This window comes from Apiospora aurea (assembly GCF_038362705.1).
Source record: "Apiospora aurea strain CBS 24483 chromosome Unknown utg000007l_segment0_segment0, whole genome shotgun sequence".
Taxonomy (NCBI): domain Eukaryota; kingdom Fungi; phylum Ascomycota; class Sordariomycetes; order Amphisphaeriales; family Apiosporaceae; genus Apiospora; species Apiospora aurea.
In genome coordinates, this window is record NW_027117394.1 from 1,941,823 (window position 1) to 1,958,727 (window position 16,905).

The 16,905-nt window shown below is 53.6% G+C and overlaps 4 protein-coding genes across 4 annotated transcripts; 2 read left to right on the forward strand and 2 right to left on the reverse strand.

Moving 5' to 3' along the window:
* Positions 1-2,127: 2,127 nt before the first annotated feature.
* Positions 2,128-3,005, reverse strand: PG986_010867 (uncharacterized protein; the record flags this gene model as incomplete). Its single annotated transcript, XM_066847089.1, has 2 exons — positions 2,128-2,259; positions 2,391-3,005. The coding sequence occupies 2 exons, from the start codon at positions 3,003-3,005 to the stop codon at positions 2,128-2,130; spliced, it is 747 nt and encodes a 248-aa protein (XP_066696580.1).
* Positions 3,006-5,618: 2,613 nt separating this feature from the next.
* Positions 5,619-6,484, forward strand: PG986_010868 (uncharacterized protein; the record flags this gene model as incomplete). The annotated part of the gene is made up of 2 exons (XM_066847090.1): positions 5,619-5,664; positions 5,745-6,484. The coding sequence occupies 2 exons, from the start codon at positions 5,619-5,621 to the stop codon at positions 6,482-6,484; spliced, it is 786 nt and encodes a 261-aa protein (XP_066696581.1).
* A 424-nt stretch (positions 6,485-6,908) lies between these two features.
* Positions 6,909-8,120, forward strand: PG986_010869 (uncharacterized protein; the record flags this gene model as incomplete). The annotated part of the gene is made up of 1 exon (XM_066847091.1): positions 6,909-8,120. The coding sequence occupies one exon, from the start codon at positions 6,909-6,911 to the stop codon at positions 8,118-8,120; it is 1,212 nt and encodes a 403-aa protein (XP_066696582.1).
* Positions 8,121-10,834: 2,714 nt separating this feature from the next.
* PG986_010870 (uncharacterized protein) lies at positions 10,835-12,136 on the reverse strand (the record flags this gene model as incomplete). Its single annotated transcript, XM_066847092.1, has 1 exon — positions 10,835-12,136. The coding sequence occupies one exon, from the start codon at positions 12,134-12,136 to the stop codon at positions 10,835-10,837; it is 1,302 nt and encodes a 433-aa protein (XP_066696583.1).
* Between the last annotated feature and the right edge of the window lie 4,769 nt (positions 12,137-16,905).

Here is a 16,905-nt window from a genome sequence, read left to right on the forward strand (position 1 = left end):
CACCATCCAATGATTTTCTAGCGGTCCCCAGGACCCTGCAAGACCATAAAAGCCGCCAGTCAGGATCTACGGCGCCGAACCAACACCTAAATGAGAAACTGATTCACCCATCTACGCAGCTACGCGCCCATCGCTTTCGGCCCAGGCAGGGAATGGGCCTCAATGAGAAACAAATAAAAATTGCGGGCGTTTTGTTTCCTTCATACTGTAGATCTTGGAACCCTCGTGTCTAAATTGTCCGGATGCCTTTCCCGCCTCGGCCAGGTTAAGTCGTGATATGAAGTGAGCGACCAGCTGGGCAACCTGAGAGTCGGGAGTTCCGCATGCGAGCGATATCAATCAACCTATCTGAGTTACCGAGGCCTGCCAAAAGGAAGCCCGACGACCGACGACCGACGACAACCCAGCCCACCCCTGGACGCCCCGAGTTCGGATGGAGCCTCCCTCTCTCTATCAGCTCAGCTCAGCTCCACCGCCCGTCAGGCACATGTATGATAAGAATGGAGAATGGGACCTAGAGCCCCCTTCGAGGCTCGAGACCCTAGGTTAGCTTATTCTCGCAGCTCAAAAGCAATAGCATTCCATATTCATCTGGGCTCCTTTGCTACTATGGCTTCAACAAAAATAGCAAGACAATAGTCCCAAAGAGGTAGTCGTCGCCGCCGCCAGCGCCAAACATACCCAGCGTTACTCCGACCGGCCTCGACGAATTGGGATGAAAGGCCGTTGTTCACGTGCTTTTGCATGCAGGTTCGAGGTTAATCGCTTTTGTCGGGCCTCCACGCTCTGGCCATATTTCTCGTCGCTTCATCATGCCAACACATCCGTACAGCTCTGTAAGGAGCCAGCCTGCATCAGTTCTTCTTCTTTTGATGCCTCTGCCAGCCAACCGGGAGCAGAGGGTCGTGATACCGCTGTAAACTTAAAACGTCTTGGCTCTCGATGATCTGCAGTTCAGGCCTCGTTCCTGCATCTCTAAACGGGCCCTGGCGCTCTCGATGGGTCTGGGGGTAGGGGGCGCGGAGCGCGGTGCGTGGACCAACAGCCGTCCAGCGTACGTGTTACACGATCTAAACCAAGCCAGGCACCACACGTTGCCTTGCCGCATTTCATGCCTTGCTGTTTGAATGTGACGGCTCCCTCATGTTACACGATACCAAGCGCGCTCTGCAGGTATGCGATCCGAGTGAGCCCTCCTCCCATGTACCTTAGCGGGCAGTTGACCCGGGCTTCCATGTATTCGCCATGAGCCGCGACAGCAACAGCGTTGTACCAACACTGGCAGTGTTGTAGTCAAGTAAACTTGGTAAGTCGATTTTATTGAGGCGACGAACTGAAACTACTCCTGTGCCAGGAGATCCTTCTCTTGATATACGGTTTAACCGTATAAAGGATCTTTCGGCATCCAGGATGTGTAAGACAGGACAAAGGTGCTGGGCAACCAACAGAATCTACCAGATCTAACTAGTAAGAGGCATGAAGGCCCGATAACAAAACGAGTGTATTGCGAACTCGAGCTGATCCTTATGCAGCTCGAGGAAAACAAAACCAAAAGCTGTCTACCTCTCTCATACGTCTCATCGTACGTCGAGATGGAAGTGAGCCAGACTCCCATCTCTCGTCACATGGACACATAAAACCATAATCATGATTCTAGATGACCAACCCACTCATCCAAACCCCATTTTCTTCGGCACGCAGTGGATGACAACGACCGTAAATAACCCTGAAACCGCCTGGGAGGGGCGATTCCCGCTACGGAGACCAGATGAAGCAAATGACTGACTGATTGGCCTGACCGAATGTCTGCCGTTCCTTAAGACCCTCCCCTTCTGCCCAGCAGGACCCCGCCTGATTTTAGTCTCAGAAACAACACTGAAACCTCCTCCTCCTCCTTTTATTCGGCTCCCCTTGCTGTTAGACGACGCCAGCTGAGATTGGCGGTCTACTCAGACTTTGACAGTGAGGTGACAGCAACGCTACCCGTGAGTCGGCAAGTGGGCGAGGCAATGGGCTACGCACTCCTCGACGCACTTCAAGATCCCGCCCACGTCCTTCGCCTCGACGCACTTGGTGCCGCAGTCGATGCAGTGGTCGGGGATGTGCGGGAGCCCGGTGACGGACGGCTTAGGGATGCTGATGGTGGACACCGATAACGTTGGAATTCTTACAGAAGCAGTGAGGGTCGGCTGAGGGATGCTGAGGCTCGGCACCGCCAACGTCGGGATCCTCACAGAAGGGACGGACGGCGTAGACAGGCTAAAGCTCGGTGCCGCCAACGTCGCCAATGTAGGAATAGACGGCGTGGACAAACTGAGGCTTGGTACCACTAACGTTGGGACGGACGGCGTGGACAAGCTAAGACTCGGTACCGACAACGTCGGGATTACCACAGGAATAGAGATGGAAGGAAGCGCCTTGGTGAGGCTGAGCAGGCCGCCGCCAATTCCGGCACCTTGACGCTTCTCTTTCTTGGCGAAGTCCAGGTCCGGGTCGACAGCAGGGGTCTCGAGTGGGAACGGGACGGTCACGCTCGGTATGACGGCAGGGAGGTCGAGGTCGTCGGTCTCCAGTGGCAGACCCGTGACAGGAAGGGTCAGGGAAGGTAGGAGAGTGTCTGTCTTCACGGGTAGGTCGTTGATCAATGTGAGCGAAGGGAGAAGAGTGTCCGTCTTGATGGGTAGGTCCTTCGTCAGGCTAAGCGAAGGTAGAAGACTGCCTACTTGCGTGGGCAGTGAGAGGGGAAGCGACACTGGAGGAATGACCAGGCCGCGTTTGTCCTTGGGAAGGAAGTCGGGCTCGAGACCGAGATCATCGGTTTCCAGGGGAAGAGGGACGGTCAAGGTCCGGCTGCGGCGCTTGGTTATGGTTGGGAGGATATCGCCAGTCGTGGGAATGGGGACAGCGGTCGTCAGAGATTCGAGGCCAAGAGTCGGCTTTCGGATAGGCTTTGCCAAGATAGCGGGTGCGAGACCTGCAGCAAGGATGAAGCTGGTGAGCATCATGTTGGTTTGGTTCGGACACTTGGGTTCTCTGTGTTGGAAAAGGGGGTAGTTCAAAGATTGATGATCCTGATGACTTGTACTCGATTGTGGTTTCTCACACTCTGGTCTGGTCTGGTATGGTCTGCCTGGTTTTCTGTTTTATTCCTCTTCCTGGGAAGCCGTCCCCTCCCGACTTATATACCTACAACCTCTGGACGGGGTTTCCACCCGTGGAATTTGGGCCCTATCGCGCCAACCGTTCCTTCCAAGCGACACAAGAGGCGACGACGTGAGTGTCGTCGACTGGCTTACCTGGCAGGGCGGCAACATGCCATCCCAGTTGCAGATGAGGAAAGTGAGCATCGCTGTGTGAGACAGACACTACGGGTTGACAGTAGTAGTGTCTCAGACGGGCCGGCGGCAACCACTTGATCGGCGGCTTGGTTTCCTGTTCCTCGACGTATATCCATTCCGATAGTAAGACGACAAGAGCTTGGTAGGTGGATTGCATGCTTGACGATGGCGGGATAACGCCTCGCCTCGCGGCCAGCATGACTATAACTGAAGGCTATGAACTGCTGAAGGGATACGAAGCGCGACATAGAGTAACTACCCCTGAAACCGTATGCGGGAGAAACTGTGTATGTGGCTGACAATAAACGCGTACTTGGTCCCTGACAGCCAGAAACAAAATGTAGGGAGCGAGCATTAACGGTAAGTGCTGTTCAGCGCCTGCGGAAACTGCCGCTTGGGGGGGGAGAGCCCGTACGGTAAGCGGATCTCTCCATCACAAGTCGTACCATTGAACACCGAGCATCATCCCAGTGTTGGTTCGTGGTATGCCACCTGTAATTCAGTTTGGCATGTCATTTGTCGTAGATATCTGGAACAGCCCACCGAGCAAGTATGCATGGAATCGGAAGTGAGCTCTTTGGGACCGTAACTAAGTTGCATCGCTTTGGGGAGCATCGCCATGAGCAATACGACGCCTCCCCAGCAAGCAGTACAACGACGGGTTTACCCCTATCCAGTCTGTCGTTTTCCACAACAAAATGCCTCGAGACACGATTCGTCGCAAACAAATTGCATGAACTCCTATTACTATTGAATTCGTATACCTTCAATTAAGTAGCGGCACACGTCTTACTGGATCACGACCGGAGGGAGAAACCGTCTTCTTGCCAGGGGTTATTCTGCCAAGAGTTTGGATACATGCCAGACATAGGAAAGAAATGGCACAACCCGTGCCAAGATAGGCAAGTTATCACTGTTACGGAACTACTGTTCGTTGTATATCCTAATCCATAGGTGTGCATAGGAAATGCATCCTTGTTCAGATCAGTGGACACACTCTAACTGGGATGCAGATCCGTAGGAGGCAACAACTGATCCGAGTGCCGGCTATACAGAACAAAACCAGCCAACCAAGATGCAGCATCGTGATGGCAAACTTAAGCCCAACACTGCATGCATGCATGCATCTCAGATATGACTCGGGTGCATCTGGATGGCAATCGAATTATTATGTAGATCAAAGTGGTGGGGATGGTTGCATGGGTAAGGCCAATATAAAAAAGGCTACGTAGGTAGGTACATAGGGACTCCAAGTATATGTGCCTCCAGTCACTCACTGCTGCAGTGCCAGCAAGTCTGCCAGCAAGGCGAGGGCCCATGATGTCATGGGGAACAGTGCCTCGGACGGAGCTGAGTTCTACAGGGTAATACGATCGATGTTCTCTAACAAATATAGTCGGGTTGACCTGTCGTCCGTCATGCAGGGTTATGTCAGCTAGCAAATCAGCTTTCTTTTGACATTTGACAGGTGTGTTAGTTATGTAGTATATCTAGGTTACTAGGTTAATGTTATTGAATCCTTTGCCGGACGAGAGCTGGAGAAAAGAGAGAGGCACAGCGGCACAGGAACAGCAACAGGAACCTCCCTGGAAGGATTTGGAAGCTTGAGCTATCTTTTTCCCTCTTTTTCTTGAGAGGGAGGCTCGTCCCCCACATCGTGTTGCCAGGCCAGCCCCGATTTCTCCAAGCGCCCGCCGTGGACCCACTTGAGCTTCCCAGCTGCCCGCTTTTCTTTTCCCCATCCCCAAGCTCCAGTCCTTCGTGTAGCTTGCCCGCGGTAAACGAACATCCTCGCTGCAGCTTGAAGTATAGAGCCGACGTTGTTTGTGTCTCAGACGATTGCAGGTAAACAACTGTGAAGAAAACGGCCGTTGGGCTGAAGAAAAGGAAATACATTTGCGTGAGTTACTTGAATCTCTTTTTAATAGTCATCATTTCGATCTGTGTCAAATCCCAGTCCTCAGTTATGCCAAACGGTGCCATGGTTTCATGCTGTTGCAGAGAGGGAGGCTGGGCAAGTACCTATTCCCAACCTCGTATATCCAGACTGCCCGCCAGCCCCCCCCGAACCACGATCCAGCAAAAAGGCAAACCCCCCAACCAGAACTCGATCCTGCAGTTACGAACCATGCATCCCGTGGACCTGCAGCGGCAACCTAGAGCACATCGACTTAGCCATTGGCTCGATATCTCCTCCGAGTGGTATTCTAGTGGAGTGTGTGTTAGGCCGCAAAAGGCACCCCCGTCTGCTTTGCTGTTGCTGTCCCGGTTTCCTGCACCATGGCCAACTCTCAAGGCCTCCCCTCTAACTATGTCGAGCAGAACCGTACGTCTCCGCGTCCAAAGTTCCCTTTCTTTACTCATAACAACATTGGTCAAGACCTCTTGCTTACTGTCCGACACCAGGATCCAATCAGACTTACAGTACCTTCTCGTCTGCTGCCACGCCGACGGCAAGCCCATCTCAGGATACCATCCTGCACCTTCCCATCCCAGAGTTCCGCCATCTGCGACGACCACCACCACACGAGCGACTTGAGCTGCCTGCTTCGCCCTCGCCACTTTCTACTGTCGCTCCACACGTCCCGTCGCCTCCGTCGCCGCCTCCAATCGGCACGGCGTATGGAAGCGCCCATCCTCCTAGCCAGCAACGGGAGGTGACATACCAAGTGCCCGAGCCTGTAACCCCTCGCCCACTGGTCCGGTTTCAGAAGAAACCCGTCGCCATGTCCGGGCCTCAATACCAGCACCTCGCCAACGAGGTGACCGACGATATGCTTCGCGCCACCAAACAGTCTATTACTCCAGGCATCGATGACACCCCTTACATCCAACATGCGATCGAAGCTTTGACGCGGCAGCGGAATAGTCGAGGGCTCTCGGGAGTACCTTCTTCCGGCGCTGGCGAGGAGAACCCCATGATGCGGTACATGCCCGACACCGTCCCGGGGCTCTTCGACCCTCTTCCCGCTCACGAGTCCCTGACTCAGTCGGAGGACGCCAATTACTACGAAGATGTGGACCCGGATGAGTTATTAGCAACCCGACGGCTCCAGCGAGCCCTCGCCGATGTCCCCCCCTACGCAAGTCATGGACCAGCAAGCGCCCGCTCCGCCCAGACAGCAGGTGTCGAGTCCCGATGGTAGTGAAGGATACCAATGGGGTGATCAGTCGGGATGGTGGCGAACTGAGGGCAAGGCCATGCTGGATGAATCGAGAAACCGTCCGAAGCACGTACACCGTTCCCCTCGACACATACCTCACTGGCAGGCTCGCTCGGATGTCGACGCAGAGCGAATCAGAGACCACCCTCCTCTCACTTTCAAGCCTTGGATCCTTCGGACCCCATCACTGTTAGTCTTGGCAGTACTATGCGTATTAATGATTGCGGCCCTCATGTTCTGTGCTATCTATAGTGACCGCCATAATGGCTTGGTAGGCTATAGTGGCGCGATGAGCGGGGGCCAATACTTTGTTTTCCGGTTTATGCCTCAACTCATTGCGGCGGTCTTGCTGATTTATGCCCAATGTGTTATAACTGCAGTGTTCCGAGTTCTGCCTTTCTCGGCCATGGCGTCTGACGATTTACGATACCGGCGAGGCGTTGGCTTTCTACCCCTATACCCCAAGTCGTTTCTGTGGCCCCAACTTGTTAGCACATGGCAAGTCTGGATACCTATCATCATCACCTGGATTGCCAACTTTGCGATTCCGCTGCAGAGCTCCCTGTTTACGGTCATCATTGTCGACGGCACATGGTCCTGGGCGACTGTTCAGAGTGTCGCCTGGGTTCTGGTAGCACTATATGTGTTGTTGCTGATTTCCACTGTCATTCTGATAGTCTTTTGGCACAACAGGCGTACTGGTATGCGGCCGGGCTGGGACGTCAAGAACATTGCGGATGTTATTCATTTGATGGCGCAGAGCAACTCTGCGCAGCTGTACGACGGCACTGAGACGGCCACGAGCAGGGCCGAGATGAGAGATAGACTCGATGGTAACAGGGACCGACTCGGCTATTGGTCTGCCCCAGAGGCTCCAAACTGGGTGTGGCACGGCATTGGACACTCGACCAATGACGAAAAAGTCGACATCGAACAGTTGGGAGCCTCCGTCCATGAGCGGGATTCACGCAGCGGAATGTCCCACAGACCCCTAGCGGACCAAGACGGCTCCGACCTGCGCCATAGTTACCTGCCTTGGTGTATGCGGACGAGCCAAGTTATATTGTGGGCGGTGGCTGGCTCAGTCCTCCTCATCGCGCTCTTCGTCGTTTCTTTCAACCCAAGCACCAGTATCCACCGTGGGTTCCTCCCTGCCCTCAAAGCTGGCCCTATTCCAGGCGCATTTTCGGCGGCAGACTTCCTGTACTCCTTCATCCCGTCGCTTATTGGTCTTGTGCTGTTTCTCTTGTTCCAGTCGCTCGACCTCACGTTGCGGATTCTGACACCCTGGGGCGAACTGACACGAAAGCAAGGTTCAAGGGCCAAGACGTCTTTGCTCGCTGACTACGCTGCTTGTCTGCCACTGGAAGCTACATGGAAGGCGCTTAAGAACCGGCACTGGCGTGTAGCCTGTATCTCTTTATTGGCAAATTTGTTCATCCTGATACCGGTATTGGCTGGCGGCTTGTTCATGGCCATGACGCCGCCACAGAGCGAAGTACGGATGTACGCGAACATGCCTGCGTATGCCGTCCTGCTGAGCCTGCTCGTCCTCTACGTGTTGGCACTGTTCGCAATGATACCAAAGCGCGCTCAGTTTGGTCTCCCCACGCCGTGACAAGTGTGGCGGAGATCATTAGTTTCTGCGCCAACGATGAGCTCCTGGCCGACGACGCTTTCCAGTGGCCGCACAACCGTAAGGCGTTCCAGGGGAAACTTGACGCCTTCTCCGACCTCCTGGATCAGAGCAGATGGTCCATTGGCGACGGTCGACACGGCGAGGAGAAGTTCGGCATCAGACGTCTGCCCAAGTTCACGAGTCCACCATCCCGGAAGCTGCACCCGAAACTGCACGATCCGGACAACTTGGAGAGGGCCAAGATCATGGTGATGAGAGGCTCTCATGTTGCACATAATATTTCTAGACCTGTAAATACGGGCAACAGCCAAATGCTTGATTAAAGCGCTTTTTAACGACGACCACCGCGACAACGACGACTTCGATTACGACATGATTTTGCGCCAAAAAAAAAAAAACATTTACGACACCCCATGTATAAACAAGAAGTTTTGCCGTTGCATTTACGCTTCTACTTGTACATTGTTTCCAACTTTTGCCAAGCGCACGTACTCCTCCTTGTTGGAGGAGCTACGGCGGTCCAGCACGACACACACACACATAGATTTTGGACTTATCCACAGGATGATGAGGGTTGCAATAACCCGAGCGAGGGAGAGATGGGGCCGATTCGCATAAAACCGCCACTTTGTTGGATTTTTACGAGGAAAAGGGATGATTCGATAATGGGTTCATGGGTTTACGAGAAGGCAATGGCGTTTTAGAGAAATACATGAGGGATGATTTTTTACACGGGCGTTACGACGACAATCAAACTGCATGCATACGATACGTTAATAGGGGAAGGGGCTCCTCTCATGAAGGGAGTTTCCCAAGGGAGAAGAAAGTGTTTGCATGTTTGAAGGAAGGGAGGATGAGATGAATGGGAGAGGGAGCCAGAGTTAGCCTGCTTGCGTGTGGATGCCAGTAGAGGCCAGAATTGAAAGAAGAACAAACTTGCCCCTGCCTTGAGCGACTGATCATATTCTATCATACCTTGGTTTGCTTCCTGGCGTGTGCGCATTGTCCATGTTTGGCCGAATCAGCGGTCGGCCCACCCGATTTGCGTGTTGTTCTAGATCCGACGCTCTTTGGCAAGTAGTAAGCGAGACCTACCTAGCATATCTCCTATAACCACGCCGTGAAGAAGAGGCCACCGAATCCTGGACGGCTGCGCCGGGCTCCGTACAGTAATCTGATACTTGCTGAAAGGGGCCACAGGTGCGCCCCCGACACAAGATGACGAAGCTCATACCGGGATATAATAGCAAGGCATGTTATATACCCTCATCGTCAGGGCCAACCGGGTCAAGTACTGTACTAAACTCGCGGCTAGCGAGCAGCGGCCATGGCCCGAGAACAGATCTCTCATCCGGCTCCCCGGGATTGCTATTATGGAAGTCGCAGTCTTTCTTGGCACACAAGGCTTACCCGTTCCGTTGCCATATGGCAGAAGACGTGTGATATGAAAGATGATTGTCTCATTGATCAAGTGCCGAGAGGCATTAATGCATTCACTATCAAGGTGAGGGATATGACGAAAGAGTCTGTGATGTAGTTTAAACAATACAATTCATTATCATTTCTATAGATGATTTCATGTCCATGCTACAAAATAACACTATAAATACCCGACTGACTTGTGTTTGACCTTGCGACGTCTTTGCCAAGACGTCCCTTTTCTTCCCGTTGTCATTAATCATTTGTCGTCGTTGTCGTTCCGTTCCATCATCAGCCAACAACGGATTTCGTCGGTTTCGCAACCGGGTAGTGTTTTTCTTCTCCTTGTTCGTTCCCTTGTCTCCCGTATATTCACCAGCGTACACACTGACTCAACTGATCCTTTTGTGTTGTCCCAGCAAGTAGTAAGTAAAAAGAAAAGAAAAAGACCCTTGGTTTCCGTCCGTCCGTCCGCCCGCCGTCTATTTACAAATGCGATGATGATGATGATGATGTAACAATGATGCCAAGCCGCATGCCATGAAGTTCGAAGAGATTGCGGCTCTTCGTGAGCCGGTCCGCCACCAAATGACCAAATATGGAGAACTAAAAAAAGAACAAAAAAAAGAAGCAGACAACCAGAAAAGGAAAGGAATTTTGGTAGCAAGCTGACCGCCAATGCAGAATTCGTTTTTCAGAATATTCGGCGCATGAGGATGGAAGGTAGGTGATCCGAAGGAAGAGAGCAAGAAACCCCTTGATGCAAGATATATTTGGTTTTCGTTTTTTCCATGGTGCATTCCCCGGTTACTCCGAACCTCTGTCATAACAGGCATCTCGTCGTACACAAGTCTTGGCCGTAGTCATTTCATGTTTTGTTGTTTTTCCTTGTTTTCGTTTTTGATCTCTTGGACCAGCCATGTGATGGAACAGGCGAGCCAAGGGAGCGAGTTGTGTTGTAGTATGTGTGTATTTGTGTGGGTGCAGTTGTGGTTATGGTTATGGTTATGGTTGTGTTTGCGGTTGCAGGGCCAAGGAGGACCCCAAGAGGACATGAAGATGTTATTGGATGTTTGTATCAGCCACATTCATCGACAGCGGGGGCTGATGAAGCGGAAGTATAGTGCCGTATTCCGAATCTCACATCCAGTGTTGATGCAAAGTCCATTTCAGAACAAGGCATCGGAAGTGAAAAAGAAAAGGAATTTAAGCAAATGTAAAGTGCTCAATCGTGTGGTTATATCCAGATAAGGGGCATAGTAACGTAATGCTTTTTATGACGACGAACGACCCTTCAGGCCCAGGATGCGGCCCAAAGATCCACCTCGCTTCCGCGTCTCAGATCCATCTCTGGAACCGCGACCACCGGATGGTGTGGGAGGACTCAACGCCGAAGCGCCATGGGTCTTGGTGCTGCGGTCGCCGCCAATGGTGCTCTTCTTGTGCTGCAGGCCGCGCGTGAGGCGCCGGACGAACTTGCTCTCGGCCTCGGCATCGCTCTCGTCGTCCGAGTCGCACTCGAATACGGACACATTGCGCTCCAGCTGCGGCCGTGAAGGTCGCTGGGCCATAGCTGACTGTTCGAGGAAAGGCCGAGGAGGGAGAGGAGCCAGCGGTGCCGTGGCGTTGTGGTATGTCTTCTTGTGGAGGGCGGCGGTAGCGTCATCGGCATGCTGCCGGCGCATGTCGATGGCCGAGGCTGACGGCCGCAGTGACATGGCTGATGCGTCTGGGAAGGCGGGAGAGACAGGGAGTGAGTGGATGTCTTGCTTGATGGTCGAATTTGACGTGGAGGCTGTGGGTGCTTCATAAAGAGGGTGGAGGAGGGGCCGGGGCTTGCCAGCATTCAAGTTGGCAATGGACTTGCTGGACCTCAGCGGCTTGCGCTTGATTTGGTGCTGCGGCCGGGGTGCTTCAGGTACTAAGGATGTTGATCGAGCCGGGATAGATGTTTGACTTGATGCCGACTCTTCGTTCTGTACCTTGGGGCATACATCAACCGTTGCTGGGCTCCTGGTCTGAATTGGCCTCAGATGAGAGTTCTTGGGATGCGGCAGGGGCCATTGGAAAGCCTGCAGCTGCGGGGACCGACGCTCTGCCGAAGGCATGGTGATAGTGCCATCGTCCAACCTTTCGGGTTTCGATGACAGGATAGTGGCAGTGAAGTAGTCCGAGTTGTCAATGCTAGGGCTGGAGGATCCCCGTGCCTGCTGGACGCCCTGTAGCCTGGGAGCATCATTGGGCCAGAAGCTGTCCCATAGTTCGCTGGCAGAAGCATTGTAGTGAAAGTCGTCGTCAGCGGAAGCCTCCGAGTCAGAGGCATCGGTCATGCCCGGGACGGATCCGTTGGAGGTCATCGACGATCGACTATCTTTTGGTTCGTGCCGTATAACCCGGCTGTCTGGCCGGGGATAAGAGAAGTTCGCCTTCGGGCCGGACATCTCAGCCACTGCTGACATACCCTGCTGTGATTGTTGTTGTTGGGTCTTGATGGCGTCTGCTGGTGTTCCCTGAGCCAGTCCCATGAGAAATTCATCCCGATGGATGTTGTCGAGGGCATTCCTGGAGGAGTCCATGGTTGTGGTGCAGTCGATGCCTTGTGAGAGATCAATACTTGTATCTGAGTCTCTATGACGAGATGTAACAGGCTTCGGACAGGGGAGTCGGCTGTTTTAAAAGAACATGTAGTTTGGGGAAGTCGACAACCTATACCACGACGTAATGCTTTGAGGGGGAGAGTCGAGATCGCCAGGGCGGGAGTCCCAGGGAATATATCCTTCTAAGACGGGGAGCGAGACAGGCGGGGGTGTGTTTGGATCAACAAAAACACGGGGGACCAGTCAAGTTGGAAAGTAGATAAAGTAAGTGGTAGACATGGAATGCCCCTGCACCTGCGTAGGCCCAGCGAACCTGGCAGGCCAGAAATGTTTGTGCAGGATGCATAAGATAGCCAGGGAGGTGGGAGGCTTGCCCCGGGGCACCTAGGCACACCCTAGGCCAGCTCGATCGAGCCCTGGGGCCCTGGTCCCCGTGCCCCCCCTCGCATGTGGACGGCACTAACGCCACGGCCTGCGGAATGCAACTAGCAGTGGGTAAGGCGAAAAAACGCGCGACTACTGCGAGGGACAAACGCCGGACTCCATCTTCCTGCCTGCCCATTGAGTGTCCGATCAAGCTCCAAGCTCTCGAGCCCTCTGCGTTGGTGGCGGAGGCCGCCCTGGAAAAGGAGCAATTCGGGAGACAATGCGCCCAAAGGAAGCTGCAATGACCCGGTAGCATCCAGCTAGTCCCAACGGCGAACATATGACATGACATGAGATCATGGGGGAGACTCTATGGGACTCTATCAGAAGGAAGCGAGAGAGGTCGAGAGAGCAGTCGGCCGGCTCAACAACAAACAGATATGTTATGACGGCGGTGGGCTATCCGGATCCCATCCGTAGCTGCGTAGGGCGCGGGAAGAATGTATCGGATACCGTTTCCCACTCTACCTAGTCCCATTCCAGCCGCTCTGCAACAAGAACCTGGCCTAGACGCCCCTCCCTAGTTGAGGTTGACCAGCCTGAGAAAAGGGCTGTCTGGAGTGAAATGCGAGGGATGGTAGCACACGCCAGCACGCCAGCACGCCTCGGAACTGCAACGATCGCGCTTGCGCTTGAGCCTGAAAGTCGCTGGGCCAGGTGCTTGGGTACTCACCCCGAGGTCTAGACTGGAGGACAGTGGCGCCCCCGAGACTTTCTGCTCGTGTAGGCAGAGGGCAGTGTTGCATTGTATCTGGGCGTCCAAGCTGGTCCCGTTCTGGACACGACCTAATTTTAAGTGGGAAGCTTCAACAGCCGAACCAGCTTTCTTGCATCTGATTGTGTAAACAACTGGGCACCGGACACGACGCAGCACGCAGCACAGCACAGCAACAACAACATGGTTCCCCATAGGTAAAACTTGTTGTCACATTTCGCTATGCAACATGGCCCATAAGCATAGCCTCGGAAGCAAAGTGGCTACTAACCTAAACGTGAGAGGCCGAGAAGACCGAGACAATCGTCGTCACCATCCCCATGCCTTTCCTTGATTTTCAGCGTATGCCGATTCTCAATGTGCGGCCAGGCGGGCCTTGGGCTTTGGGGAGGGAGAAGTGGTTCGTTCGCGCGGCCGAGCCAACAAATCACATTGTTCCGTACCTGACCTTGGCACTTGGTGCCTGCATTGCATTGATCGTGGGTATGTATTTGGAGAGAGGGCAGTCTGGCAGTGGCTCTAACGCAGCCGATCGCCACGACTGCCAAATGTGTAAAAGTATCCAAGAGATCTGCGCAGCCCATTGGCCAATAGGAGCGTGTCGCTCTTTGCCTGCTCCGCAAGCTGGCCGTGCAGTGCAGTGCAGTGCAGTACATGATGCAGCAGCGCCGACGCCGACTTTTCCAATCCTTCCCAGCTCTCCCTCGCGGCTACAAACCTAACCTACACAAGTCTCTCTCTTGCCGTCACTGTCGGATATGTGATGGATGCGAATGGTGGTTGGTCCCAACACTGTGAAAGCCGTACTGTATATGCGCGTAGACGTCGCAGAGCCCGTCTTCCTGAAGGTCCACTTGCACCTCTTGGGCCTCTTGCGTCGGGAGGCTGCCGTACGGCCTTGAGCTACGGCAGACACGTCTCTTTTGGGGAGAGATATGGCCTGTCTGGTCGACCGGGACTTGTAGCCGGGAGTTCATACCATCACATCAACATCAGTACATCGCCCGGGTCAGAGAATGGCAGCTACAATGTGTTTCAATGTCAAACGGCCTCCGTTCGTACCATCATGCCTCTGTCCGCTCTGGTTGGCCCGGTCAGGAACAAGATGTGGTAGAGCTAGCAATGGCCAGGAGAGGAGAGAGTTGCCGTTGGAGGCAGCGGGTGCAGCCCACCACAAACGAAGGCTCGTACGTCTTTGTGTATGCATTGCCGTCACCAGAAGCGGGTGGTAGCGCATACTGTGTGAGTATGGGCGGTGGTGCCACAGCTGGTAGAGGCGCACATAGGTGTAGGTGTAGGTAAGTATACATGTAGGTATGTGTAAGAGCTATCTCGGTGTGGTTTCGAAGCTGGTGAGGCCTGGCGAGCGAGAAGAAGAAGAAAACGGCGGCGGCGCGTCTGTCTCTGTCTGAGGAAGCCTGTCCAAGCCTCTCTGCCCCTCTGCCCCTCTCGCCTTCTCTCCGGGACCAATTGGAGGATTTACCAGCTCTTTCGACTTTCTTTTTTTGGGGAATACCACCACCTGCATACGACTCAATAAGGTTGGTCTGGTGGGTAGTAAGATGTAGGTACATGTAGTCTTTGCCAACTGGGTAAGAACAAGTACACTACCTACACAGCGCAGGGCAGCGATCCGGCGCCCCGGGCAGCGCAATTGGGCCGGCAAGGTCGGGCTAAGGTTACGTCGCAGGTCTTTCTTCGCACCCATTTTAGCGGAGAACGCAACGGCCCAAGGCTGCATGTGCAGATGAGTGAGGCTCTTTTAGAACCATGCCATTGATTCTTTCCCCCCTTCGCTCGCTGTTGCTATCATCCCAATTACACTACACGACACTACGCGTAACTTTGCTGCATCCTACTTTGCTCGTAGCTAATGCAGCCATTGTCAAGCCGGCCTGTCGCACGACCATGCTTGGCAACGTCCAAATTTTCCAGCTTGCTGGTTCACTACCTAAGTACGCAGCAGTACTCCGTACTTAGTCTGCAGGCTTTCCCACCCAACTTGTGGCCCACAACGGGCCGGATGGCTGGATGGGAGAAAAAGGAAAGAGGATCGACAGTTCACCTGAACCGGAGACTGCTAGCTTTTCAACTCTCCGTGCATAATCCTTCAATGTTATTACTTGCCGGGGGATCCATAGTACCTAGTCTACGTGGTATCAGTTTGGGCAGCAGCATCAGTTCCAGCATCTTCAGTCGCATTGCTCCAGAAACCGGTAAGTCCCAAAGGCAACGCAGGGCAGCCCACACCTGATAAACGAGTGCCGCGCACTTGGAGCCCATACTTTGCGGGGTGACACTCTGGATTGGATGGGCCTATTGTGCAAGGCAACCCAGGCAGGCCAACCCATCAAGATCCCCTCCGGCAGGGGTGCCAGAGAGCAAATCTCCACCTCAAGCCTACCTCGCAGGCAGGGCTTCCCGTGTTACTTCCAAGGTTCTACTTATGCTTCTAGCTGAAAGTAACGCAACCGGCATTTCAAGATGTTGTGCAATCAACCCCAACACCCTCCTCCTTTGCTCTTGTCTTCTTGAGATTGTGCTTCTCGAAACTCGGATGGACGAGCTAGGCTGCCAGCCACGTGTTCTAGTTCATTTCATATACTTCTGCCTCACTGTACCACTCATCTGGATCTCATGGAGCTTATATCCCCGACGAACCCTGATGTTTTTCGAACATGTTCCAAACGTGCATCTGGAAGGCATCGGGTGACTTAGGTAAGAATCTAATGCGAACATAACATCAAAAGAACTCGGTGGTTCCTCCGTATCGTCGGATCCCCTTTCCGGGCAAGACCTACCTACCTACAGGGACGTGCTAGCGCATATGCAATGCAGTATGCAGTATTTCCAGTAGATATTCAATATTCCTTTTCTTGGCCGTAGTAAGTGCCGCAAAAGATGACAGGCCACAAGATAGGCCTTGGTACAATTTTCCATTCGGCCATTCTCTCCATCCCATCCATGTCGGCCCTTTGCCCACCTGCTGCTTTAGCCATCGCTATCAGTGGGGTGCGCTTTGGCAAGCCGGCAGCTCCTACTCGAAAAGAACACCCGCGCTTGATCTGCCTTGTCAGGTTCATCGCGGGGCCTCACCCCAGAAACCCCAAGGGGAAGAACCATCTGAATGCCAATCTCGTCCGGAGTACATCTGAGCTCTGCAGGCACAAACCTGCTCACGTAGTCTAGGCCATGGTCTTATATCCTGCATTCACTATGCTGCGTGTGGGAGCCGGAGACGGACATGCTTAGCCGTAAAATGGTAGGGAGGGGTCCGCCCCTTACCTACGAACCCGACATGGCGCTGACATGCGGGATTATTAGTTTTCAGACCGGCCTAACTTGATAGGAACGGAACGGTTCAAGTAGCCCATGCCTAGGAAGGGGGATGGGGATGCGCCGTCGTATGTACGAGGGCGCAGCTCTTGGGGTTGCATAGCTTTTGCGTTGGTCTACGATGCTAAGGCGATTGTTAGGTGATCCAGCTGGTTACGTCGAACCGATATCCGGTAGCTCGCAGAACTGGACCCGAATATGGGTTAGTAGTAGCTCGAAAAGGCGACAACAGGTGGTATGTTTTATATGCGTCCCCAGGCAAGGAAAAGAG